The 25,895-nt window shown below is 54.5% G+C and overlaps 2 protein-coding genes across 4 annotated transcripts; both read right to left on the bottom strand.

The window, feature by feature from the left end:
* Positions 1–185: 185 nt before the first annotated feature.
* Positions 186–3,632, bottom strand: LCAT (lecithin-cholesterol acyltransferase). Of its 2 annotated transcripts, XM_008065744.1 has the most exons (6): positions 3,209–3,632; positions 2,343–2,499; positions 2,150–2,265; positions 1,957–2,052; positions 1,651–1,875; positions 186–776 (listed from the first exon to the last, which is right to left on the bottom strand). In XM_008065744.1, the coding sequence occupies exons 1-6, from the start codon at positions 3,360–3,362 to the stop codon at positions 202–204; spliced, it is 1,323 nt and encodes a 440-aa protein (XP_008063935.1). In that variant the 5' UTR covers positions 3,363–3,632; the 3' UTR covers positions 186–201. The 2 variants fall into 2 exon arrangements, with proteins under 2 accessions (XP_008063935.1, XP_021572062.1); XM_021716387.1 differs by having other exon boundaries at positions 1,651–2,052; positions 3,209–3,375.
* On the bottom strand, positions 3,591–24,676 carry SLC12A4 (solute carrier family 12 member 4). 2 transcript variants are annotated; one of them, XM_008065746.1, is made up of 24 exons: positions 24,572–24,676; positions 20,706–20,800; positions 18,842–18,973; positions 14,969–15,115; positions 14,816–14,870; positions 13,382–13,512; positions 11,518–11,759; positions 11,157–11,371; positions 10,455–10,619; positions 10,277–10,375; positions 9,945–10,002; positions 9,467–9,641; positions 8,945–9,063; positions 7,345–7,443; positions 6,970–7,089; positions 6,612–6,716; positions 6,204–6,372; positions 5,713–5,908; positions 5,427–5,596; positions 5,205–5,336; positions 5,024–5,131; positions 4,630–4,814; positions 4,351–4,484; positions 3,591–4,169 (listed from the first exon to the last, which is right to left on the bottom strand). In XM_008065746.1, the coding sequence occupies exons 1-24, from the start codon at positions 24,591–24,593 to the stop codon at positions 4,078–4,080; spliced, it is 3,165 nt and encodes a 1,054-aa protein (XP_008063937.1). In that variant the 5' UTR covers positions 24,594–24,676; the 3' UTR covers positions 3,591–4,077. The 2 variants fall into 2 exon arrangements, with proteins under 2 accessions (XP_008063937.1, XP_008063936.1); XM_008065745.1 differs by lacking the exon at positions 24,572–24,676 and adding an exon at positions 20,975–21,097.
* Between the last annotated feature and the right edge of the window lie 1,219 nt (positions 24,677–25,895).

Here is a 25,895-nt window from a genome sequence, read left to right as displayed (position 1 = left end):
GCAGCTGGCTCCAGATCCCATGCCAGCACAGAGGCGGGCACCGGGCCGGCTACTGAAACAGCTCAGCCAGGAGAGTGGGAGCCCATCTTGTCTCATGCTTCACACAGCGCTGAGCCTGTGGCTGATGATGAGTGAAACTTGATGTGGGGACTCTAGTGCGTCCTCTTCAACCCTCAACACACACATCAGCAAAGAAAACCTTTATTCTGGGGACAAGGGTTCTGGGCTGGCAGTTGGGGATACAGGAGTACTACGGCGGTAGGCACCCAGCAGGATGGTATTGATGTGTTCCAGTGTCTGGTTGCTGAAGACCATGTTGAGGTGCTGTGTCCCGTGCAGGGGCAGCAGATGCACAGGCTGTGGCTGGCGCTCCCGCCAGAGGCCACAGAGCTCAGTGCTGCGTGTAGCCACCGTGTCATCACCGTCCTCATAGAGCACACCTACAGGGTCTGTGTAAGGGAAGCCATGGTCATAGATGTAGGTGCTGGGTGTGGGCTGGCCCACACCATATAGACAGTATACTTCCACACCAGGTGCTGGGAGTCCTGACAATAGGTCACGCGTCTGTAGCCACATGTACCAGCCTTCCTCAAAGCGCAGGTCTACAAAGAAGCGCTGAAAGTCACGGCCTGTGTAGTTGAAATTGGGTGTGGAAATGAACACATGGTCCTCAGGCCAAGCCATCTGAGAGGGAAACATCCAGGGGGAAGTCGTTGTTATTCGCTGCTCCTCTCTCAGCTTGATGCTGGACATGATTGGGATGCCCTGGTTGTCACCTGTGAATATGGAGCTAGGTGAGACAGGAAGCCAGGCCTGGGGCGTCCACAGCTTGCCCCCAGTGTAAGTTTAGCTGGTTGCTCAATCTTGTCCATGCCCAATCCAGACTGCAAGCCATAGACTTGAGCAGGCCTGCCATTCAGTAGGTGTTCACTACGGGCTTACTAAATGAGAACCTCATGGCACCTCTGTAGGGTGGGGCTGTAGGTGGGTAGGGAGGGGCTTCCTGAGGATGTGAATGGTTGGGGGCGACGCTGGCTGTTCTCCCTCAGGCATGCATCTGTCAGCTCCTGCGTGTGGCCTGTGCTGTACGGGGGACACAGAGACCATGTGTTCTGGAGGGATGAAATGAGATGGCATCTCTGTCTTGACACTTACTGGTGTAGTCTGATGCATGTTTCCCTCACCGGATTGAGAGTTACCTAGGGGAAGGCTGAGTCTGGCTGTGTCCAGCATAGAGTGGGTGCTGAATAGATGAAGCTGTGTCAGTGTGGGGTCCCTGGTGCCACCCCTCAGGGAAGGGCAGGAGGGGCTCCTAGTGTCTGACCCTGGCTTTGGCTGATCCCTGGGCAAAGGAGCGCTTGGGAGCAGAAAGTTGGATAGGCAGGATCTGGGGCCACAAGGAAGAAACCAGATTGTGGGTTCCACTTCCTGTGTTTACTTCCCCTTTGTCATCACTAACACAGACTCTGGCAGGAGCCACTCTAACAGCCCAGGCCGGGGTCACGCTCTGGGAGGGCCAATGACTGGGCATTCAGACAACACCCTCAGTGGCCATTGTGAGCAAAAGCTGGAGTGACGGTAGGTAGGTTCTCCGTCAGCTTCATCCCACCACCCTCCCCCCACAGGACATGAGTGGTCAGGCCCTCTCACCTGAGGCCAAGACCAGCATGGGCTTGATAGAGCCACCCCAGGGAGCCCCAAGAGAGATGAAGCCATCAATGAAGCGGTCCTTCCAAGACTGGGGCTGGCGCAGCAAGAAATAGAGCAAGTGCAGGCAGCCGAGGCTGTGCCCGATGAGGAAGACGGGCTTCCCGTAAGCAGCATGCATCTCCTCCACCAGCCCAGCAAGCTTCCGGTAGTATTCCTCCTGCTGGCCTGCCGCGGGAAATGGGGTCATGACAGCTGGGATCAAGGGCCACCTGCCCTGCCACAAGCCCATTGTCTGCAGATACTCACTGGGCTCCAGCCTCCAGTCATAGGGGGCGGCCCGCACTGTCTCATCACGCGCATACCCATTGTTGACCAGATTCTGCACTAGCGTGTGCATATAACCTATGAGGGGAGGCAGCAGCATTCGGGGCTCTGGCTGTGACTGCTGGGGGTCACCACCACAGCCTGGAGCCTCTGCCCGCTTCTCCAGTATACACACCTGCCAGCTTGTTGCTGTCAAGGTACTCAACAGAGTAGGTCTTGCCAAAGCCAGGGACGCGGATCTGTACACCAGGGGCATTGGATACGTGTCCAGAGGTTCTGTTGTAGACAACCCTGGGAGCAGTGGGACATTCAGCAGCCAGTGGCCAAGATGCAGTGTGTGGGACTTGAGGCAAGCACGTGGCACATACCTGGTGTTATCAATCCAGCAGTCCACCCCGAGGGGTAGAAACATGTTGAGATCCAGCCAGATGGTGAAGAAGTCCTCAGTCTTGCGGTAGCACATCCAGTTCACCACGTGCGGTTTGTCCAGCTTGGCTTCTAGCTGATTCCCCAGGCAGCCAGGCACTGCGAGCACCAGTCCTCACTCCGGACTCCTTGGAGTCCCCCCATGACCCCTCCCCCAGTCTTACCCCCAGATACTGCAAGGACCATCCCCACCCTTCCATCTCCCACACTCTCAACCCACAGGTACAAAGAACACTTATCTTCTCGTTCTGGTCACCCCCTCCCACTGTCCCCTCAGAGAGCCCAAAACCCAGGCCTCTCTCAGAAGGGAAGGTGCAGGGACCAAGGCCACTGACCCCTGCCTCCACAAAGCAAATACCCAGCATGGAGCTACATTATTGCCAAAGTCCACGATGAGAACAGATGGGTATGGGGAAATGGGGGCTGGGCCTAGGAGCAGGGGGCAGGCGTTGATGGGCCTCTTCTGCTCTCCTGCCCTGGGCTGGTCATCTTATCCTTGGTGGGTGGGAGCCAAGAAAGAAGTGGTGGGCTTGGCCCAGGATCTGGTTTGGCTGCGGCTGATCACAGCTTGTAATGCCCTGGCCAAGATCTCAGGCGCACCCCCGAGGTAGACAACTCAGAGACACCAAGTGCAGTGGGAGGAGGAGGTCATTTCTCAACAGGATAAGCCTTTGGCCCCTCCCCACACCGAGGCAGGTATCAGGGATTATGCAGGGGCAGAAGGACCTTAGCTGGGTCTGCGACCAGGGGCTGGGGCCCAGGCTCCCCAAGGTCTAGCCTGGTGCATCGGGGCCTGGTGGGGGCTTACCGAGGATGACGGGCCGTGTGTGGTTACTGAGCTCAGCCTTGGGCGTGGTGTGCGGGGGGAAGAGCACATTGAGGAGCCAGAAGGGGGCAGCAGGGGGGAGCAGCAGCCCCAGCAGCAGCAGCACCCACTGCCATGGGGAGCCGGGCGGCCCCATTCCAGCCCTAGTGCCTACTGCCAGATGAAGCAGTACTGGGCTGGCCTTATCTGGTGTGGAGATGGGAGGGGCCCATGGTCAGTGGGAGGGACAGTCTGGCCAATGGGGGTGGCCAGAGACTGCCGGAAAGGGGAAAGGGGCATAGCCTCAGGGAGCCAGCTCTGGGCCTGGGTTAAGTTCCGCCTTCTTCCCTTGGCGCCAGGGGAAACAGAGCCAGGGCAGCAGGAGGCCCAGAAGTACACAATGTTTTATTGAAAAAGTCAGGCCTCAGCTCGGCCGGCTCCATTCGGCTTGGCTTGGTGGGGATTCCGGTCCACAGTAGCCTGAGCCAGGTCTTTCGGCAGGCAGGCTGGGCCAGGCCCTCCCTTGCTCCCCTTCCCTCCTCTCTGATGGTGACATCCAGACAATAAATATGCAATAAATAGCGTTCCTGGGCTGGGCTGGGCCAGCTGCCTTCAAATTCCATGTCGGCGCCCATCAGTCTTCTTCAGCCAGGGCCGGCCTACAGGGGTGCTGGATGGGAAAGTCCCCAAACCTCCCAGGGTCCCACAGGACCTCAGATCCATTTCCAGTGCCAGGCTCAGGCCCAGTTTCCAAGGAAACCTAGCAAAGCTGGGTCCAGGGCAGGGACAGGCAAGCAGGGCTGGCAGGTAGGTGCTGGGAGGTGGCTGTTACCCTGGACACCTCCACTCTAGGCCACAAGACTTCACTGGGCTCAGGAGTAGATGGTGATGACTTCACGGCCACCACCACGCACCAACAGCACCCGTTCCAAGCCCTCGGTCAGCACCTCGAGGAACTCCATGTCTGCAGGGTATCAGGTCAAGGAGGCAGCACTGGGGACCAAGGGGTAACCAGGATAGTTTGCCCATCAATCAGAGCTGGGCAACCTTGGCTGCTCCCACCCAGGGGCACCCAGGGAGAGGAGCTCCTGGTCTGGCCTCACACTATCCACCTCCCCACTGCCTGTCTCTCCACAAAGGGATACAGTTCTCATCACCCTCACTGTTCTTGGGAGGGCCAGGCATGTTCAGTAGGACCAGGCGGGCATCGTGGGAGCGTGTGACAATGACTTCATTGAGCTTCACAGCAGTGTGCATGCGCCGCACATTGGATTGGTCCCTGCAGGTAATGTAGCCGATCACAGGTCACAGTGAATCATGCTGCAAGGAAGCCCCACGTCCCTGGCCCACCCACACAGCTTGTGTCCCCATCCAGTTCTACCCCCAGACCCTGATGTGGCTGGGTCCATTTTAGCTGCACTCACGGCTTAATATGCACCAGCTCCCGGAAGTTGTCAGGGGCATGACTGGGGTCCCAGGGCTCAGTCATGTACTTGTCACGAGTCCATGTCATTTGGATCTTGTCTGCCCCTGCTGCAGACTCATCCTCCTCATCAGAGTACAGGCTCTCTAGCCGCAGGGCTGAGTGCCGGTCCTTGACCAGTTGGGCCTGGAGACAATCAGAGGAGGTAGTCTCAGTGCCATGGAAAAAGGTGGGGGGAGCCTAGTTAGCTGAACATGACCACCCTGCTTCAGAGAAATGGACACCGGCTGGGGAGGAGCTATGGGGAATTATTCTGACAGCCCCCTTTGGAGATGGCAGCTCCAAAAGCCTGACCCTGCCACCCGCCCCGAGCCTGAACCAGAAAGGCCACTGACTTCTCGCTCCCGTTCGGTCTTGGTCAGCCTCATCTGCCGCAGCATCTGGGACCGCTGCTCCATCATCAGCGTCCGCTCGTAGGTGTATGCAGAGATGTCGCTGTTGTGCTGTGGAAAAGGCAGGCTGTGAGGACTGGCTGCATGGGCCACAGTATCCAGAGGGTCAGGGCAGGGGGCTCACCATCTCCACCACCTCCACCTCGGCCTCAAGGCGTAGATGGTACAGGAAGATGGCTAGATCCTTCTTCATCTGGATGCTGTTGTCGTCCATCTGGGCCACTGTGAAGATGCGCATCCGGCACTTCCTCCAAACCTGGGGCAATGGAGCAGGTGAGCAGTTCAGTCATACTCACCCCCTCCAAGGGCCCAGCCTCTCTCACAAGTGCCCACTCGCCTGGCCCACCTTATGCTGGCGCAGCAGGAAGGGCAAAAGCATGAGCATGCCGCCATCGTGCACAATCCACCACACATCGATGTGGCCCTCCAGGTAGCGCTCATGGTTGCTGGGGTAGAAGGCAATGTTCTTGGGCACGAGCAGAGCCAGGTGGGCAGCTGTAGTGCAGCGCACAGTGTCTGGGGAAGAGGGGTACTGCTGACCACCAGCCTGCGGCCCTCCAGCTTCTACCACCTCATTGGATCCTCGGGCCCTGGTCCACTTAGCCCACCCCAGGCACTGGTACTTTACATACCAATGAAGGTCTTCCAGGCACGTGGGTCCTCGCTCTGTCGCCAGCCGTAGGGCCAGCCCAGCACCACGGAGTTATGCCTCATGCCGCCCAGGCCACAAGACTGGATGAGGTGTGCCAGCCCCTCACGCACCTTGCTGGCTACCACCACCTGGCAGAAGCCTTTCACCTTCTCAATCTCCATCATGTTCTTGATTGTCTGTGGGGAACACACCAGGGTTGGAAGGCAAGGCCATCAGCTTTCCTTCTTTGAGTTCCCTTCCAAGGCCCCTAGGGAACAAAACAACTTGGGAGTGAGGGAGGGCAAACTGTCCACCCAGAGGCCATATTTTAAAGATGGGACAGCTAGATCCCCCCTTGTTCCAGCTCTCAGATGGCAGCAGTGCTGTCCACCCAGCTGGCCAGGTTGGCCATGATTGGTGCCCCCCCCATGTGGCAGCTGCTGCCCATTTGCCTCCAGTGCAGCTCAGCTCCCCACCCCCTACAGCAGGCACCTGCTCAGCAGCCTGGGCCTCGCCATAGCTCTCCAAGAAGCTGCCCTGAATGACAGAACCAACGATTGTCAGGCCCTTGCCGGCCTTGAGCTGGGAGGCAAAGGTGAGGAGCCGTGGATACTTCACATGAAGGTCCTCGTCTAGCTTCAGCAGCACCAGGAGCTGAGGTCTGCAGTGGCCAGATAGGGAGGCAGCCTGAGCCCAGGGCCAGACGGTTCTAGGGAGCCCCTCCTCTTCTGCCCTTCATGGGTCATGAGCCCCCATAGGTTTGAGTAGCGTGAACCCAAAAGCTCAACAAGCAGGAGGGAGCCCCAGGATGGGGAGCTAGCGCCTCTGGACCCTCCCCACTCCCCAGCACCCACTAAGAACCTTGAGATGGGCCCTGCCAGTAACTAGATGTGCACTCACCTCCAGTTTTTGGTGTGAGGAGGCCCCTCCTCTAGCCGTAACAGTGCATAGCGGGCAGCACTCAGGGACAGGCCTCGGATCCCATCACCCCACTCCTTCTCAGCCCTGCAGATGCCATCACAGCTGGTGAGCCCTTAGTCCCACTCACGGATTTCTATGTGACTTAGGATAGAGGGGTCCTATCACCTAGGACCACCCTGGGGGCCCTGAGTCACAGCCCTCCAGTCCTGGTGCCCGCAGTGGCCAGCAAAGAATGGCCCAGCTCCCTGCCCAAGCCAACATTCAGACCCCACTTGCTCAGCCAGTCACCCGCAGTGCCGTATGGGTTGTCAGAGGCAGGCGGCAGCCCTTCACTCACCCTTGGTACTCGATGTACTTGTAGATCATGCCTGCAATGAGCATGGCGACCAGGGCATAGTACCATGAGGAGACAAACATAAGGGCCAAGCAGAGGCTCATGCCCAGGAAGGACAGCGCCCTGAGCCAGAGTGGAGGAAAGGGCAGAGTCAGGGCAAGAGCAGTAAGGCCCCAGGCCACAGCCTAGCTCGTGCCCCAGCGGCCCTGTCAGGGCCCAGGTCATATGCTGGGTAAGAGAAACAGGTCGAGTCCCCAGCTCCACAATCTCCCTCCCCAGAGTGTTTCACCAAGAGCAACTGCTGCCCAGGAAACCCCAACCTCATCCAGAATAGGGCTCCTGGCTTCCCTGACATCTGCATCAGAGGCCAAGGCTTACCAGTGATAGTACTTGAACCGGGGCCGCCAGTTAGGGGTCCTCAGGAGTGTCTGCACAGCGCAGGCCAGGTTCACAAACAGGTAGCACATCAGAAAGAACCTGTGGCACAGGAGGTGGTTGGCACAGAACAGCCTCCTCAGCAGCCAGGGCCCTGATGTCAGGCTGGACACGCCATGACCCCTCCCTGCATGGGTTCAGCCTGGTCTTCTCAGCCTCACAACACCCACTTCCATGGCCTGAGGCAGATGGGACTTCTTCAGAGAAGCTGTCCTCAGAGCCAGGTTGCAGAGGATGGATATGTCTTTGCTAGCAGGGGAGGAGAGAAAGGGCTGCTGGCTGGGGAATGGTGCATGTAGAACTGGAAAAGGACAGTGGGAAAATCGGTGGGGAGTGCTCAGTGTCTGGAGCTCGACAACTGCCATGCCTCTGGCTTAGGTGACCAGTTGGATAAGGGGGCTGTCATGCATGTGGGGAGGAGGAGCAGACCGGGAGAAGATGACCAGGACCATCTGAATGCACAGAAACATTTGAGAGACACCGCACTGAGTGTGGGAGTCTGAGACGCGGGCAAGGCTGGTTGCGTGAGCCTTTCAGAAAGGCAGCCGAGGAGCAGAGTGGAGGGAGGGGGCGCCAACCTCCACCCTCAGCTGGCAGAGGGGAAGGGCAGACAGGCAGGCAGGGAGACCCATGGAAGAGGTTGTGCCAGGAGCAGGGGCTTCCACAACGGGGGAGTGGTAAGTCCCCTCAGGGGCTGCCAGCAAGAGCCACACGATAAAGACTGAGACATATCCACTGGCTTAGGCAAGAGGGGTCAGTGGTAAGAACAGTTTTAGGTGTGCACTTATGTGAGGGGCAGGAGTGTGTTCAGAGGGACGAGAACACCAGCTTCAGCAGGACTGACTGTGGCTGGGATGGTGGCTGCTCAGGGGGAGGGAGGCTGTCAGGTCTGTAGGCTGAAGGAGGCAGTGAAGGGGAGGCCGCCAAGCAAGGAGCATCCGCTACGGAGCAGGGCGTGCGAGGACCCCGGCATGGGCAGAGGTGAGCACAGCAACCAAACAAGCTGTTTCAGGGACCCCAAGAATCACCCACCACATGCTGATCACCTGCAAGGCGCTGGCACACTGATTTGCCTAGCTGATTCCAGAAAATTTTTTTTTGAGACAGAGTCTCTTTCCGTTGCCCAAGCTGGAGTGTAGTGGCATGATCACAGCTCACTGCAGCCTCGAACTCCTGGGCTCAAAGGATCCTCCTGCCTCAGCCTCCCAAAGTGCTGGAACTACAGGCATAAGCCACAACGCCCAGCCTTTATCCCAGAACTTGGCTTCAAGGCATGAGAGACTGGCCAAGGGTAGAAGTCTGCCAGCTGCCTGCTCTGAGGCAGGCAAGAAAGATATGGGACCTGTTGGTCTCTCTACAGCTTCTATATGTGCTAGGCTTGCTTCTGAATGCAGGGGTGGGCCGAGCCCTGCCAGACAACATCTCCTCATACAGCTTGCCTCCCGGATGGGCCCTCAACAAGAGACACAGTCTCAGGGAGGGACTGGGGTGCAGGGAGCCTTTCCCAAGACCATCCCCTGCCCTGCCCCAGACCCCAGCTCACATGGATAGAATGGGGGCCACCATGTCCAGGGAGGCGATGAGGATGCCCAGCTCAGCGATGAGTGCAGTTAGGAGCAGTGCCCATGTGGGTTCACCATTTGCCTTCCCGTGGCCAAACACCTGTGCACCAGAGAAGGGGCTTGTTCTAGCACCCCCAGGCCACACCTCGGGCCCCAAGCTACAGCCTGGCTTCCATCACCCCCAGTGCCTTCCTCGGGGCTCAGGCCACCCCCATGCCTTTCCCTATGGGTGTCACACATTTCCCTGACTCCATCTCACTAGGCCTCTCTGCTTTGGATGCGCCATAAAAAGCCACAAGGATTCTGAGTCCAAGCAGCTCTGCCGACAGCAGGGCAGGGTCAGGGCAGGTCTCAGTAGCTCCTTATGGATGGCTGCATGGTCCTGGGACCACTGTGGGCAGGACATGTTGCATCCACATTCCAAACTCTCTCTCTCCCCAGTCAGTGTGAGGGGCCCAGGAGCAGCCAGGCACGGGGCAGGGAGGCAGTGCAGAAGGGCTCACCCGGAGAAAGGGGATGATGTTGTCCTTGGCAATGGCCTGCAATAGGCGTGGTGCCCCAGTGAGGCTCTGGAGGCCAGCACCACAAGTTGAGAAGAAGGAGCCGATGACAATGACCCAGGGTGAAGGCCAGGCCAAGGTGCCCACCACTAGGTTCCTGCTGACACCATCACCGTATCTGCAGGGGCCGCCCAGAGTGAGAGATGTCAGGGGTTATGAAGGATGGCTATGGTGGACAGTGGAGACCTCAGTGGAGAATGCCAGTTCTACCACCCCCTATCCTTCCCCTCTCAGCCTAGCCCTGACCCTGATGTCACCATCCTCTCAGAAGCAAAAGTCCTGGAGGGGCCTGACCCATCTGCTGGCACAAACCACCAGTGGCAGCCAGCAACCTGAGGACACATGTGTGACCACACATGGTGGGGGACTGGTGTGGGACAGGCAAAAGCTGAGCCACTGCCACAGAGCCCAGCTCACTCACTTGTCCCGGAGCACCACACCCTCGATGCAGGCACCAAAGAGAACCACGCTGCTGAAGTCTGTAGCGGTGTCAAGGAAAACTAGGCCTCCGCTGCTCTGCTGTGCCTGCTTGCTTCCTGCGCAGGACCATGTGCCCCTCACCCCAGCCTCAGCTAGGATACCTACAGCTGATGGTTTCATGGTGTGTACACGTGTGCCCCAAGTATGTGTGAGGAGGTGGGAAGATATGCATGTGTGTGTGGGGTGTGTCTGGACATGCCGGCTGGCAACTTACACACAGGCCAAGTACCTCCTGTTCCCTGCCCCACCTGCCCCAAGCCTAGGAAAGGATACACACAAGGGAGGTTGTAATGATGGCCAGAATGGTCCCCACCGGGATGGACTTCTGGGCGTCACGGAGGTCCCCAGAGCGGTTTGAGCCGGCCATGATGCCTCCAAAAATAGACCAGATTCCCTCAGGGACTCCCCAAGATGGGGAACAGGGCTAGATGGGTGGGCAAGGGGAACTCACCTGTTACGGAGGGGAAGAAGATGCCAACCAGCACGGTGAAGGATGTGGCAATGTCAGCCACCACATATAGGGGCAGGCTCTCCTTCAGGCCAACAGCATCGGTGGAGGGCAGCCCGTGCTTCTCCACAATCTCACCCTTCTCCAGGTAGGTGCTCCACAGGTTTTCTGTGGGGGCAGCAACATCACAACCACAGCCCCTACCTACTTCCCTGGGGCAGTTTGGGGCAGCTCAGCCAGAGCCTGCAGACAGGGAAGCTCTAGGGACTCAGGGGACAGCTTCAGCTCAGTGACTATATCACCAGCCACAGGGCTGTGCTGGCCAGTGAAGGGGCTGTCCGGTTAGGAGTCTGACAGACAAAGGTAGCTGAATCACCACCAGCCAGAGCCCGCCACTGCCTGCTTCATAGACAGAGGCCCTTTATGGGTCCTGTGGGAATATCCCAAAGCAATGTTAGGGGCTGGTGGCCGGTGGGGAGAGGGGCTGCCAGAATTTTCTGGGGCTGCTGCCGCCCTGGGATGCTGGCCAAAAAGGCTCCGCTCACCCAAAATTCAGCTGCCAGGAGCCAGGCTGAGAGGACACTGCTGAGCTGGGAAAACAGCCAGACCTGCCCCCATTCCCGAGCTGACCATACAAGGACAGCTCTGTGCTCTGCTCTCCTGCCCAGCCTGTGGGCTCAGGAGCAAAAGGGGGAGAAGACCCACCCTGGAGCACACCAGCAGCTGCTCCGGGGATGCCAGGGATCTCGGTCACATTGTTGAGCAGGAAGTAGGGGTCACAGGAGTCAGTGGTAAGGTTGGGGCTGTGGCAGAAGAAACTCCATAGCTGAGTGGCCACTGTCTCATTATCCTCCACGGTCGTCTTAGCACAGATGTCAAACTGGTCCCGGGACAGGGTCCTGTTGCCCAGCATGCATACCCTATGGCAGAGGAAAGCACTAGTACCTGCTCAGCTGGAGGCCCCAGCCTGTTCCCGTCCTGCATTCTCTGGGACCTGGGACATCAAAGGCTGTCTAAGTGGGAGAGATGTCAATGTAATGCCTGGACAAATCCCCAGGTTACTTACGGAAACACGGGAGGGTCAAAAATAGACTTGATGCCCCCAGCATAGATGGAGAGGATGGAGATGATCACACAGGCCAGGAAGAGTGAGGCAAATTTGTTCACATACTTGACACCAACAAATACCACCAGGGTCATGAAGGTCAGAAAAATGGTTCCATACACCCGCATATTGTTCAACGTGGCACTTGATGTGTCATGAGCACCCGATGGGTAAAAAATGGCAGCTGGTGGGGCAATGTAGGTCTGAAACAAGAAGACACATAAAGACAATTAGATCTTATTTAGAGAGTCAGGAGCATTTTGGTTTTCTTTCTTTTTTTTTTTTGAGTTGGAGTCTCACTCTGTCACCCAGACTGGAGTGCAATGGCACGCTGCTCACAGCCACCACAGCCTCAACCTGCTGGGGTCAGGCAATCCTTCTGCCTTAGCCCTCCACGTAGCTGACCACAGCATACACTACCACACCTGGCTAATTTTTCGATTTATTGTAGAGATGAGGTCTTGCTATGCTGCTCAGGCTGGTCTCGAACACCTGAGCTCAGGCAATCATCTCGCCTCCACCTCCCAAAATGCTGGGACTATAGGCCATCGTGCCCGGCTTGGTTTTCTTTTTAAAAGAGTACCTAAAAGAAGCCAGTCACAAAAGACCACATACAGTATGATTCTGTTTGTACGGAACATCTAGTATAGATAAATCCAGGGAGAGAAAGCAGATTAGTGGTTACCAGGGCTGGTGGGGAGTGGAGAGGGACTACTAATGAGGTTTCTTTTTGGGGTGACGAAAATATTTTAAAACTGATTGCATGATGCTGTGAACATACTAAAAGCCATTGAATTATACAGTTTTAATGGGTAGTGAATTGTATGGTATGTAAATTGTATCTCAATACAACTGTTATTTAAAAACAAGTAAACAAACAAAAAGGATCCAGACATAGGAGCCAAGCTGAATAGCTAAATAGCCAAAGTGGAACAGTTTGAGCAACAAAATAAACAATGATAGTATTGGATTACAACCCAAAGAATAGAATAAACACCCAGAAGTCCATCCAGATACAATTACATGGCTGAATAAATAGATGGGGAGAAAAGACAAATTTTTCTTACAGAAGAATTCCAAATAAATGTAAAAGAAATATGAGAAATAAAAAACAAACAAAAACACCCACAATCAGAAGATCCAGGTGCAGGGTCCACACTGCAGGTAGAAGACCTGGAGGTGGGAATAGCCAGGCAGTCTCTCTAAATATCTCCAACTCTCTGGATCCCCAGGGACAGGCACCTATCACCTGTGCCCCCCACAGCTCCTCTAACCCTTCTCCCCCTGGTCAGGGCAGTTCAGTGAGGAGTGAGAAGTTGACTCTGTGAGAGCACCCATGGGGCACACGGAGAGTGGGCACCGACTGCCAGACAGTGTCCCAGGGCTGCTCGCCCAGATTAAGAGACAAAGAAAAATTGGATCCAAAGGACCCTGGCACAGAGCCTTGAGGGAGCCTTGGGAGAGAGCTCCAGAGCCCACACAAGCCCAGAAGGCAGTCTCTGCGTCACCACCAAGATCTGTCACTGAGCTCAATCCAACAGTTCACAGACCCCCTGCCATGGTTAAAATGGTGTCCAGGTAGATGGAACGTCAGGGTCAAGGTGAAGGCAGCCAAGCCCCTTCCCTCCCTGGCCCACACCAGCATGTAGGTGAAAGGGAAACCAGTCTGAGCAAAGGTCTTTCTCCCTCGGGGAGGCCTCCCACTTTATAACCCCCAAGCCTTGGCCAGAGGTGAGGGGGCCATGAATAGCCTGGCCCTTCTGTTTGGAGTCCAAAAGGACTATCTGGACATGACCAGAGTTGGCCAGGGCTTAGCCTGACTCACCAGAAGGATCTCGATCGCCCCTAGGATGTACATGGCTGCTGCAAATGTTGTTCCCAGGTAGAAGCACAGGCCCACTGCACCTCCGAATTCTGGCCCCAGCGAGCGCGAGATCATGAAATAGGAGCCTCCAGCTACAGCAGAGAATGGAAAGTATACACAGGTCAAGGCTGGTTCTCCTTCTAGGGGGTCTCCCCATGACAAGCCCTCACAACTCCCCAGAGGGACAAGGACTACTTTTCCTATTTACAGATAAGTAGAGGGGTTGAATGAATAAGTAAATAAATGGGGAGAAGGGACAAATTTTTCTTAAAGAAGAATTCCAAATAATAAATGTAGAAGCAATATGAGAAAGAAAACAAAACCAAAAAAGCCCCAAAACTAGAAGATCCAGATACAGGGTCCATGCTACCTTGTCCAAAGTTGCACAGTTGGTAAGTGGCCAGGCCGGCAGTGGATGCCACTCCCTTCTGGCTTGAATGTTCAGCATGGGCCAGTGAAATGACTACTTTGTTGAGGCAGCTGTGGGTTTGTAGCAGTGGCTGAGTGGCCGCTGTCCTCCAACTTCCTGCACTCAGGCCAGTCGTCCCCACAGCCTCCTCTAGCTAGGTATGCCCTATCACAGCACACCTCACTCCTCCTGAGGTGGGATGAGACCAGGGCAGGTTCATGTCTTGTTCAGTCTTTTGTCCCTAGGGCAGAGTACAGGGCCTGCCACCAGGGGAGTACCCATGGCTGACCCTCCTGCCTTGAGTCTGTGCTTCTATCAGTCTGGCAAGACTGAGTATTAACCCTGGGCCCCAGCGTGGCAAGCATACAGGGAACAAGAGTGGTCCCATGTTGCTGATTTTATCTGTTGCTGATACTTCTCTAGTGAAAATCTGGAAACAGGGATCCAGAAACTTAAAAAGGTCAATCCCCTTCATGTTGTGATCCCACTTCCAGGACATTCTCCTAAGGGAACTGCCAGGGACATGAACAGAGATTTGTGTTCAAGGCTATTCATGACAATATTTACAATAATGAAAAAAGTGAACCCACAGGTAGAAGAATAATCATAAATTAGGTTATAGTCTACCACAGAGAATTCTGTTCTAAAAAACTGTTTTCAACAGTTGAGAAATATACACATATATATTTAGGAAATACAAATATATATATATACATATATATATATAGAGAGAGAGAGAACATGCAATACTTTACATATATTGCTTTTGTGGGGGTATTTTTATACTAACAACACAATACAACAGTAGTCTCAAACTCTGTCAAGCAGGGAAACTTCTAAGTGGTGGCACTGTCTTAGAGTCAGGAATTAGGATCACATCAGAGAACTGCTTGAGGGGTAGGGGTAAGCAATGAGGGTTCCCGGGCAGGTCAAGGCAGATTCTGGGCCCTGTTCCCCCTGCCAGGCCTTGGGTGGTGCTGACCCACCTGGGACTACACCGTTGGTGGCGATGGCACTCATAGAGATGGCTGTCAGCAGGGTCTGTGGGAGGAGGGCCTGGGTGAGCAGCTCAGCTGGGTGGGCTCTGTGAGGCAGCCACAGCCCACGCCCAGCCCACCCCATCCCGCCGGAACACTCACACAGCAGCAACAGATGAGCACGATGAGGAGGGCCTGCAGGACACCAGCTGTGCCCACCATCCAGGTCAGCCGCAGGAAGAGGATAACGCCGAAGATGTTCTGCAGGCAGGGTAGGTACACCCCCATGAGGGTGCCCATGCTGGGTGCCTACATGCAGGAGGGGGGAGGGTACACCATGGAGGGCCAGCCCTAGTCACTCAGTAAATCCTCACCCCCAGAGGAGTCCTGGGGAACACAGGAGGTATGGGTGACTAGGTCATGACTAGCTAGGATATCCCTATTGACTTTCATATAGGCAGGCAGTTCAGACTGGGAAGATGTAAACCTCGATTAATTTTAAAACCCCATGTGTGAGTTTTTGAACCTTAAATTCCCCTCAAGGTGTGGCCTCCTTCCCTCCCTCTCTTCGGTTAAACTTCTGGACAAAGAGGCCTATCCTCAGATCTCTATCTTCTCACTCAGGAGGCCTCAAGTCACTTAAGCCAAAGTCCAAGAAGTTGTCTCTGGCCCTCCCTCTCTCCAAACCCTCCACTCCAGTCCAGGTAAACACTGACTCCTGCCCAGTTCACTTCTCTGCTACTCTAAGATCAGCCTGCTTTGCCCCAACCTTAGTCCTTCAAACCTGAGGCAGTACGCATGGGGCTTCTGAGTGGTACCCTCCCGTACTAGTCCTCTCCACATTCTAGCCCACTCTGCGGCTGAAGCAGGTCTCTGAAAACCAAGTCCAATCTCATCACCCATGCTGAAAACCCTCCACATTGTTCTGTAACCCAGTGTGTGGCCCAAATGTTGTCTACCACCAGATGTGTCCCATCACTCCCTTGTCAGTGCCAGCCCCTGACCATATGGGTCCCTCAGATTCTCTGAACCTGGGGCACGTGCTGGACTCTGCCTCAGGAGGTCAGCCCAGCCTCACTGCCTTCAGGAGGTTTAACTGTTACCTCTTCCAGAAAGTTCCCTGGAGGAGTTGCCTTAGGTGGAGTCAGTACTCCCTCTTGCATTCCCTCAGCATCTGATATGCCTTCTATTATAGTTGTCATTACAGGTCCCAGTAACTATTTACTCATACATCTTGTGGTCACAATGGGGTAGACCTGGTTTGTTTACTGTTCTATCTCCAGCAAGCCCTGCAGGTATCCAAAAGGTGCTTCTGAAACCAGTGGGTAGTGCTCTGGAAGCCTCTGGGACATCCTGCTGGGAAAATCCTACAGAGAGAGTATTCAGGCTGTAGAACAGGTGAGGAAGATCTAATGTGTAGATTTCTCAGCTATCTAAGGACAGAGTAGGGGCCAGTCAGGAGGCCAGGGCAGAGGCTGAGAGTACAGAGGCAGGCTGCCATCTTCTTGAAGAACTGAGTCCCCAAGAGTGCAGCCTGGGACAGTGGGACCTGAGAACTTCCACTGGAGCCCCAGCAAAGCATCCTGCTGCCCTGAAGCTGGGGTGGGAAGAGACCTACATGGCCAAGGACCCCTTCTGATGGGTCCCTGCCTAGGGCAGGAGCTATGTGCAGACTGAATGATCTCAGGAGGGACTAAGCATGAGTTAAGTGGTTCCTCATCCTGTCCTGCACAGTGCAGTGTGGGTGACAGATACGGTTCATGTGGGCTCAGTCTGAGCTCTTCTCAGAGGATATCACCCACTGAATAGTGGCAGCAAGAGCGCCTAGTCCCACCCCCATTCTAGGCTGAGTCACTCTGACAAAAGGGCAGTGTGGGAAAGGGCAGGGCGGGCCGGAAATGCTTTCTGCATCCCCAAATAACCTCTGGCAGCCTCAGAAGGTCATCAGGCCAGAACCGGAGCCTGTGCTGGAGCAGCTGCTAGGGAGAGGCTGCCTTTGGGCCTTGGCATAGTCTGGTTGGAGGCCCACACTTCCTACTTCAAGTCTTCCTTTTCTGAGGCCCCTGCTCAGACTCACCCTGAGTGAGGACCACAGCGCCTCAACCCTAGATCCCTAGCTTCCTACTGACTCCCTGAACACTTGACCAGACTCCTCTTTCCTCCACAGAAAAGCCACTGGAGCTGGGACATCCAGCCACCCTCTCATGTGCTTACTGTGGGGCCAGATGAGCTGGGTAGCTAAGTCTAGGCTGGACCCCAGCATCTTCACAGGCTCCTCATTAGGCCAAGTGACCAAGGCCCTTCACCAGCCCAGACTTCCTTCCCACACTCCTGTTGAGACACGAATTACCCTTTTTGATTTAGCTCCCTTGGTCTAAAGGTTCAGGGTTGAGGCTTTTACCTAAGAGTCCTATCACCCATTGCAGGCAACAATCTCAGAAGCTGAGACACCTCTGCAGTGCTGCATAGAAATAGACAGACACAGCCAGGGTTCTCTGCTATCTGTAGTCCAGGACATGCCAGCAAAATCACAACCAGCTGGACAAGGTGAGGGTTGGGTCTGTGAAATCTCAAGGTATCAGTTGTCCTCTCTGAGATGTGGGTTGATTTGCCACCAGGAAGGGCAAGGTGAGTGGCGCACTTCAGCTGGGTCTACCCTCCCTCCTGGGCCCATCCCAGTGAGGCTCAAATCTCAGGAGCAGATCTGAGGTTGGAAGCCTGGCTTATTCCAACCAGGAGTTCCTTCTGCTTGTGCTAACCTTCAAGAACATTACAGCCAGTGCCAGACTCCAGCTCCTTCTAAGACACACCTGCTCCCCAAATCTCATGGATTCAGTTTGTGGAGAGGGAGGGTCCTTTGCCTCCAAATGGAAAATGTAGAAAAATCTCCAGCCGGGCTCGGTGGCTCAGACAGTAATCCCGCGCCTTGGGAGGCTGAGGTGAGTGGATTGCCCGAGCCTGCGGGTTCAAGACCCGCCTGGGTAGCGAGACCTCATCTCTACAATAAATAAAGCCAGGCGTGGTAGCACACACCTGTAGTTCTGGCTACTTGGAAGGCTGAGGTGGAAGGATCGCCGGAGCCCAGCAGGCGAGGCTGCGGTGGCCGGGAGCGGCCACTGCACTCCAGTCTGGGCGACAGAGTGAGACTCCAACTCAAAAAAAAAAAAAAAAAAAAGAAAAATTTCTAGCCCTCAAGTAAGCTGAGCCCCATCACACAGAGGAGCTGGGCAAGGATGTGGAAGTCAGCCAAAAGAGAAGAGAGGCTGAAGGGTCAGAGGACTGGATGGTTCACAGATGATGGGACCAGGACAGGGGACAGGGAAGCCCCACAAGACAGTGCCAGGCTCCAATCACAATACACGACCCCCTACTCTAGCGCTCAAGGAACTCAGGGGCTGTTGGAGGAGTCTGCCAGTGGAGCCCTGGGCCAACATAGTGAGGGACAGGAGGGTTTGTCATTTGCTCTGGCTTGCATGGCCTCAAAGGAACAACCAGGCTCCTTGCTCCAAAGGCAACACCCTTATCCACCCTGATATGATGCCAGTACTCTGGCATTCTACGTACTTATCTCACAAATATGTCCCCCACAAAATCCACAAATACATAGATCTGCCTCCCAGTGTCACACATTGATCTCATCTAGCTGAGTTCCCTTAGGCAAGTTAGTTAAGGCCCCTGACACTCAGTTACCTCATCTGAAAAGCAGGGATTATAACAGCACCTGCCTCACAGTTTTGTTGTGAGGATGACATGGGACAACCCAAGCCCACGGCTTAGCATGGTCCCTCACACACACAGTGAGGGTTATTCGTTTCACTGTCTTTCTGAGTGTCTCTCTGGCCCTCTGCCCTCCGAAGGAGCTCCTCATTAGCCTACCCCTTGAAGCCTCTCTGAGCCCAACACACTCAGTGCCCTGCTTACTACACCTGGCACCCACATCCCATGTGGTTCACCACCATGTGGGAGGACAGCCAATTCCATGGTGTTGTGTCTGTCTTCCAAGGTGTGGTCCCTCTGCTGCCTCAACCAGCTTACCTCGGCTGCTCTCCGGCGGGTACTCTCTCCGCTCTCAGCCTCCTCATGTTCCTTGGCGCCTTGGGTGAGGTTGGTGTAGCTGACAAGCTTGCCCAGAAGAGATGACACCTTTGGGCGAATGTCCAGCTCTTCCTGTAAACAGAGCCATGGGGCAAGATGGCAACGGGCCAGGCCAGGATCAAGCTACCTATGTGTATCCAGGAGTCTGGCCCCTGGCCCTATGCCAAATCCAGAGACGGGCCTGGGCCTGATCCCAGCTCTTGCCTGGGGAAGCCCAAGCCAGCCAACTAGACAGGTGTGGGCACCACACGCCAGCACACGGCACTCAAAGGCCCAGCCCAGTGGCTGCTTTTCTCTGCCACACCTTGGCTGCAATCACTGCCAGCCCATTTGTGAAAATCATCTGCCTCAGGGGAGAGAGGGTAGGGCAGGGCACGGCTGGCAGGCAGGCGAACAGCACACTTCATCTTACCTGTTCTGCCCGGCTACCTCCCAGCTATGGCTGGGCCCCTCTGAGATTCACATATACGCTCAACTCACCCACAAAAAAGCCACTCTAGTCACCTCAGGGAACCAAGGAAGGTGAAAGTGAAATGCCTGGGACAAGTGAAGTCTCTCTTATCTGCCCAAACACTGATCTCCCCGATGGTCTTCCTCCAGGCCCCTGTCCCAGTGAGTACTCACATCAGGCCTGTGGGATCCTGACCTAATCTGAGGTAGGGCCAGAACAAGGCGTTCACTATAGAATCTTGCTGCTTTCCCAGATCAGGAGGCCTCCCAGGGCTCCCGGCCCCAGCAATGTCTAGTCTTTCTCTGCTCTTGCAGCCTTCTCAGAGAAGAGGCCTTCATTGGCCTCTTGCCTACATTTAACCTTTCCCTATCTGTCACCTCCCTTCTGACCCTACACACAGGAAGAAGTTGGTTTGGAGTGAAGATGTAAATCCTTTGGGGCATGTGGAGATGGAGGAGCCTTCATTATTCAGTCATGGGGTGGCTGAATGCATGGGTGAGCATTTCGAAGTCTAAATCACATTTTAAATTCAGAACTCGAGGCTGAGGTGAGTGGATTGCCTGAGCCCACGGGTTCGAGACCCGCCTGGGCAGCGATTTATTTATCTCTATAATAAATCAAAAAAATCAGCCGGGTGTGGTAGCACATGCCTGTAATTCAGGCTACTTGGAAGGCTGAGGTGGAAGGATCACTGGAGCCCAGCAGGTCCAGACTGCGGTGGCCGGGAGCGGCCACTGAACTCCAGTCTGGGCGACAGAGTGAGACTCCAACTCAAAAAAAAAAAAAAAAAAAAATTCAGAACTCATATCTCAGTTTGTGTCTGAAAAGGATAAAATTCAAGTATAGAGGCATAAATTTGGCAATCTTCACAGAGACCTGTCCACTAAGGCTGAAGATGGGGACAGGGGGAGTATATCCAGTGGGAAGGACCAGGCCTCAGTGAACTAGAGGGGGACAGAGTTGGAAGAGCCAACCCGGAAAGACAAGGAAGAGTCCATGAGAGAGTAAAGAACCATGAGGTGGGAGAAGAACTAAGAGTGGAGGGAAGAGAGCAAATCCTGAGGTGGGATGACCTGAGGGGTGGTCACTTTGCTGAAGGGTTGCAAGGAAGTCAGAAGTGAATAGCCCTGGAGGTGGCAATGGGGGTGGGGTTGAGTAGCCTCGGATAAGGTAATTGCAATTCACAGAGCCAAAGGAACTGCAGCCTGGCTGCTATGAGAACAAGGCAGACAAGGGGAGACTAAAGGAGCAAGACAGAGGAGGCAAGCCATCCAGCCCACCTGCTTAGCTGAAGCTTGGGTTCTGCCAGGCGCCTGCCCGCCCACCTGCCCACCAGAATGGCTCTCCAGTTACCTCAAACAGTGCCAGGTTCCTGTCATAGTAGTCATTTCCTCTGGAAGCCTCCAAAGGGCAAAGAAAAGGACTGCTCTCTCTGTGGTTGCCATGTCCTGTGAAAAGAGAGGGACAATTAGGGGATGCTCTCCAAGCTTTCAGAACATCATTTCTCTGGAGCACCTTGGAGGCCGCAGCCGCACGTGTGGGCACCGAGGGGCGGAGCCAGCCAGAGAGGCGTGGCCCGCCCTCAGATCGCTCAACTCCCTTTCCGGGCCTTTCTGGAGTACCCAGAGTGTAGGATGTCAAGGGCTCGGTGTCCTCAGGGACTGCCTGGACGCTGCCCTCCAGATAGATGAAGCCACACAAAGAACCTTCGGCTGCCATGGCCTGCTAGCTACCCACCATGCACTGCGCAGAGGCATCCAGCAGGGCAGCCCGAGGCATGCTGGGAGGCGGGCCAAGCACAAAACTAAAGAGCATAAGTGGGCGCAAGGAGCCAGCTAGGGTAGCCTAGGAAAGACAGGCTGGTGGATGTTGGACTGAGTGGGGACAGGAATGGGAGCCCGGACTGTTGGCAGGGTCCTGGTGTAGGTCTCCTTGCCCCCAGATACCATCACCTGCCCCTACGTACCGCAGACTAACCTCTACTCACCCGCCCAGGCTGGTAAGAGGATGTCCCAGCTCCTAAGTAACCTGGCTGAAAGGAGGCAAGTGCTCTTTTTTCATAAGCCTGTCTCAACTCCCAGAGCTCAACTGCTTTTTCTGGCCTCCCATCATTCACACACTTCCCTGTTTTCCACCTCTGGCCCCTCTGAGTCTTGGTGGATGATATTCCAGCTTTCCACCAAGCAGGTGGATGACACTATGCATTCCTTTTCTAGATGCTAAGTGTTTGTCCCACCCTAGATAGCCTGGCAGCCCCGTATTGATTCAAGGTCTCACAGAAGAAGGAAGCAAACATCTTGGTTCAAAGAAGTCACCTTGGTGTTGGATGGCAGCAGCATGTAGTTTTGACAGAAGGGCTGGCATGGCTTCCAGTGATGGAAATGGTAACAGAAGGCCGGGTTCGGTGGCTCAGCCTGTAATCCCAGCACTTTGGGAGGCTGAGGTGAGTGGATTGCCTGAGCCCGCGGGTTCAAGACCCGCCTGGGCAACTTGACGAGACCTCATCTCTACAATAAATCAAAAAATTAGCTGGGCGTGGTAGTGCACGCCTGTAGTTCCAGCTACTTGGAAGGCTGACGCGGAAGGATCGCCGGAGCCCAGCAGGTCGAGGCTGCAGTGGCTGGAAATGGGCACCAGAGTGAGACTCCAACTCAAAAAAAAAAAAAGAAATGGTAACAGAAGTATCCTCACCAACCCAGACTATTGGTGTGATTGGGCCATGCACTGGCCATGCCCTAACCTTTTCTGTTTTTGTGTTTGTTTTTTTTTCTGAGTTGGAGTCTCACTCTGTCATCCAGGCTGGAGTGCAGTGGTACACTCATGACCACGGCAGCCTCAACCTACTGAGCTCAGGCAATCCTTTTGCCTCAGCCTTCCAAGTAGCTGGAACTACAGGCATGCACCACCATGCTTGGCTAATTTTTTGAGTTATTGTAGAGCTGAGGGCTCACCAAGTTGCCCAGGCTGGTCTCGAACCCGTGGGCTCAGGCAATCCTCTCACCTTGGCCTCCCAAAGTGCTGGGATTATAGGCTTGAGCCACCCTGCCTGGCTTCCTTTCCTGTTTAAATAGGCCACAATTCACTTCTCTTGTTTGCAGCTGAGAATGCTGACTGACGCATCCTTCTCCAGCTGGTACAACTTCTTGCTATTAGCATGAGATTTAGCTTGCCTTCTGTGAGCCAACAACCACTCAGTAGGTGCTGCACTATAGATCCTTTTTTTTTTTTTTTTGAGTTGGAGTCTCACTCTGTCACCCAGACTGGAGTGCAGTGGCATGCTCACGGCCACTACAGCTTTGACCTGCTGGGCTCAGGCAATCCTTCTGACTTAGCCATCCAAGTAGCTGGAACCACAGGTGCATGCCACAACACCCAGCTCAGTTTTTGATTTATTGTAGAGACAGGGTCTCGCCATGTTGCTCAGACTGGTTTCAAACCCCTGAGTTCAGGCAATCCTCTTGTCTCTGCCTCCCAAAGTGCTGGGATTACAGGCTTGAGCCACCACACCTGGCCGACTATAGATTCTTTATCACCCAAGGAAACTTACAGGTAAAGTGTGCCCACGATAATTTCCGGAGCAAAGTCAGTTTTTTCTTTCCACAGCATGTGAGAGTGTTACATCTGCTCAATCCCATGTAGGTCAATGCCAATGGCTCAGTGGAGAAAGGCAGCCATAGGTCAAGTCGGCTTACTGGATCATGTTAAAGTCCAGTAGAGGCACATGGTTTCTCAGATACTGTATGACATTTACATTCTTTCAATGCTTGCTCAGGATCAGAACAAGGAGTCACAAGAAAAATCAGAAAACCCAGTAACACACTGCCCATTACATTTATGGCCCTTCAGTGAGCAGCCTCGTGTCTCCCTTGAATAAATTAGATGCTTCATTTTGTCAGCTATACAGCTCATCTTACTTCCCTTTCTGCCTTGACTGTCAGGAGTCCCCAAACTAAATTTACTCCTTATATAGTCACTACCTGCCTCATCTCAGAGTCCTTGTCCTCCTTCCCTGCATGGTTTTTTAATCTTCCTGACAGTAACAGTCCTTTGGGGAAGCACTTTTGTTGCATATTTCTTCTGATCCTTTTGTGGAAGTAGGTTGGAAATAATTTATTCTAAACTCATATACTGCAGCCTTCTTCACCATTGTTGTCTGTCTTTCTGAGAAAATGTAGAGCTGAGCATACAGCAACCTCCTGAAAATGCCTGTGAATGGTTCTCTGAGACCTAGTCATTCCTTTCTCCCTTCAGCCATCACTCCAGGTGGCTCAAAGCCCTTCTAAGAGTTGTCTCTGGTCCTCACAGCAACATTCCAATAGATAATATCTAGCTCCTCTTAGTGACAAGGAGAGTAAGGCTCAGAAAGGTTTGGAGGCAAAGTCACCTGTGAAAACCACACCTGGGCCCCAGGGTCCACCAGAGCCAGATGCGGGCTGAACTGCAGACCCCAGTCCATCCATGGTGCACCCTAGGGTGCAACACAATTGTTTAACATAGAGAAGATTGTCTGGGATATGCAGTTTAGCCAGGGTATGCATATCCAGGCCTCTGGGTGTTCAGATGGCCAGTGGCCTGGCTTGGATTCCTGGCCTTCGTTTGTGTGACCCAGGTAAACCTGCCTATCCACTCTGGGCTGCCTTGGTTTCCTTGTCTATGAAGTAGAGATAGCAACAACTGATTTTCCAACTGCCAGATACACCAGAAAAGGGACAGTCTGGTGCCAGACACCTAGCAGGCTCTCCTCGTAGTTCCCCAAAACTCCCACAGAATTGTGGGATTGTGTGGAGGGGGTCTAAGCAGTGGCTGGATGTCTGTACTGCCCTCAGCTATTCCAGAAATTCCAGGGCAGGTCTAGGCATGCCAGCCAGGCTGAGGTTGCGCAGATACCACCTGAGACCCCTAGTAAATATAAGCATGGCCTAGGCCTGGGAGCAGTCTGCAAGGTACACAGTTGTGTTCCCACCAGCAACTGTAGCTGCATCGGCAGCAAGTGACCTTCCTGATCCCTGTGCACACAGATATCCGCCTGAGATGCCCTTCAAGGACCTCCCTACTCCCCTGCCCACAGGCCAAGGTGGGCTGGATTAGTATGCCCATCTATACCTCTCGGAGCAGAGGTGGGGGCCTTGAGGTGGGGGGATCCAGGAGATGGACCCGAGGCCCTCTGCTTTTGCCCCTCTGATCCTTTGGAGTCCCCACCAAGGATCAAAATCACTCACCGGGGTGCAGGGTGTCCCCCATCCTGTGGAAAGCCAAGGTCAGTAAGAGGAGGAGGAAGAGAAGGAGGGTAGTGGGAGGAGCTGGTGTCGCCTGGGGGGATCTACCAGAACCTAGCCAATGTGACTCCAGGTCCCTCCAGTAACCCTGCAGGGGCCAAGGCGGAGCCAGAGTCTAGTTCAGCTCTGCTTGCCTGCCAGGCTGATCCTAAGGATGCAGTCTACTGTAGTCTCTGGAAATATAGATCCTCCCAGGGATAGGGGAGCAGGGATGTTGGCTCCTGCTCTGATCACTTGAACCAAGCTAGGGGCAGACAAGGGCATGGTGGAAAGCAGGGAGGAGGAAGGGCACTCATGCAGCTGTCAAGCTTATAAAACCTCCACAATGTCCAGCAGCCCATGCCACTGTCCTGTGCCACCTCCACACATGGCAATCAGGTGATACACACACACCGGTATCATTCACATCAGGCATGGATCACCTCAGTCATGTCACCATCACAGACAGATCAGAGGTCAAGATCACATCACATGTCAAGAACACATATTTCCTACGTATTCTCCATCATGGTCAGTCACAGACATCACGGGCATTTGTCATCAGTCTCCATCATCCTCATCACTGACAACCTTGCAGGAAACAGTGGCCATGAGAATGTCCAGACCTGACTCAGCCTTCATTCTGTGATGCCCACAGCTACACACTTACACAAGCACTACACATGCATATACCAGGACACATACAGACATGTCCTCCGTGGTGTTCACACTCCAAGGATGTCCCCTGGGGTAGGAGATGGAGAAAGGAGTATGGGGAGAGACAGGAACCAGGGAGGAGAGAGGAGGGAGGAGGAGCTTACATCCAGTCCAGTCCTGACACCCAGGTTAAAGAGTTGAGGTGCTCAAATCTCAAGCCCTTCTCCTTGAGCAAGTTACATAAACTCCACCACTCCCTTCACTCCTTCCTAAATTGGAGTAACATTACTTATCCCATGGGTGACACTGGGAGGATTAAATTAATTAATTCGTGTAAAGTGCCTAGACAAGCCTGGCCGCTTCAGTGCTCCACAGATGCCCACGGCTCTTACAGATCTACACTGGAATCAACACCAGTGCACTTACAGCTAGCCATAGTCCCCCTCAGCAGGCACATCCCTCTCTCCAGCCGGCCGGAGTGCAGGGAGGCACTTGGAGGGAGGAGAGGGAAGAGGAGGGCAAAGGCAGAGATACTGAATCTCAAATGGGCCGCCGAGGTGAGAGGAGGATGCAGGCGGTTCATCAAAGGCGAAGGGGCTGGAGTCGGGGCGACGGCTGTTACCCCAGCCAG

Source organism: Carlito syrichta, unplaced genomic scaffold (assembly GCF_000164805.1).
Source record: "Carlito syrichta isolate Samal-C Ts95f unplaced genomic scaffold, Tarsius_syrichta-2.0.1 Scaffold308803, whole genome shotgun sequence".
NCBI classification, from domain to species: domain Eukaryota; kingdom Metazoa; phylum Chordata; class Mammalia; order Primates; family Tarsiidae; genus Carlito; species Carlito syrichta.
This window is presented reverse-complemented; position numbering and strand designations above follow the sequence as displayed.

What these genes read in the sequence shown, in the direction of transcription:
- LCAT (XM_021716387.1), bottom strand. Translation starts at nt 3,362, where the DNA reads ATGGGGCCGCCCGGCTCCCCATGGCAGTGGGTGCTGCTGCTGCTGGGG. An exon ending in TGCTGGATTGATAACACCAG is followed by an intron (nt 2,266 to 2,342) that starts GTATGTGCCACG and finishes CACTGCTCCCAG; the next exon opens with GGTTGTCTACAACAGAACCT. An exon ending in CATGCTGGTCTTGGCCTCAG is followed by an intron (nt 777 to 1,650) that starts GTGAGAGGGCCT and finishes CCATATTCACAG; the next exon opens with GTGACAACCAGGGCATCCCA.
- SLC12A4 (XM_008065745.1), bottom strand. Translation starts at nt 21,071, where the DNA reads ATGGCAGCCGAAGGTTCTTTGTGTGGCTTCATCTATCTGGAGGGCAGC. An exon ending in CCCGCCGGAGAGCAGCCGAG is followed by an intron (nt 15,116 to 18,841) that starts GTAAGCTGGTTG and finishes TCCTGCATGTAG; the next exon opens with GCACCCAGCATGGGCACCCT. An exon ending in CATTACAACCTCCCTTGTGT is followed by an intron (nt 10,003 to 10,276) that starts GTATCCTTTCCT and finishes ACACCGCTACAG; the next exon opens with ACTTCAGCAGCGTGGTTCTC.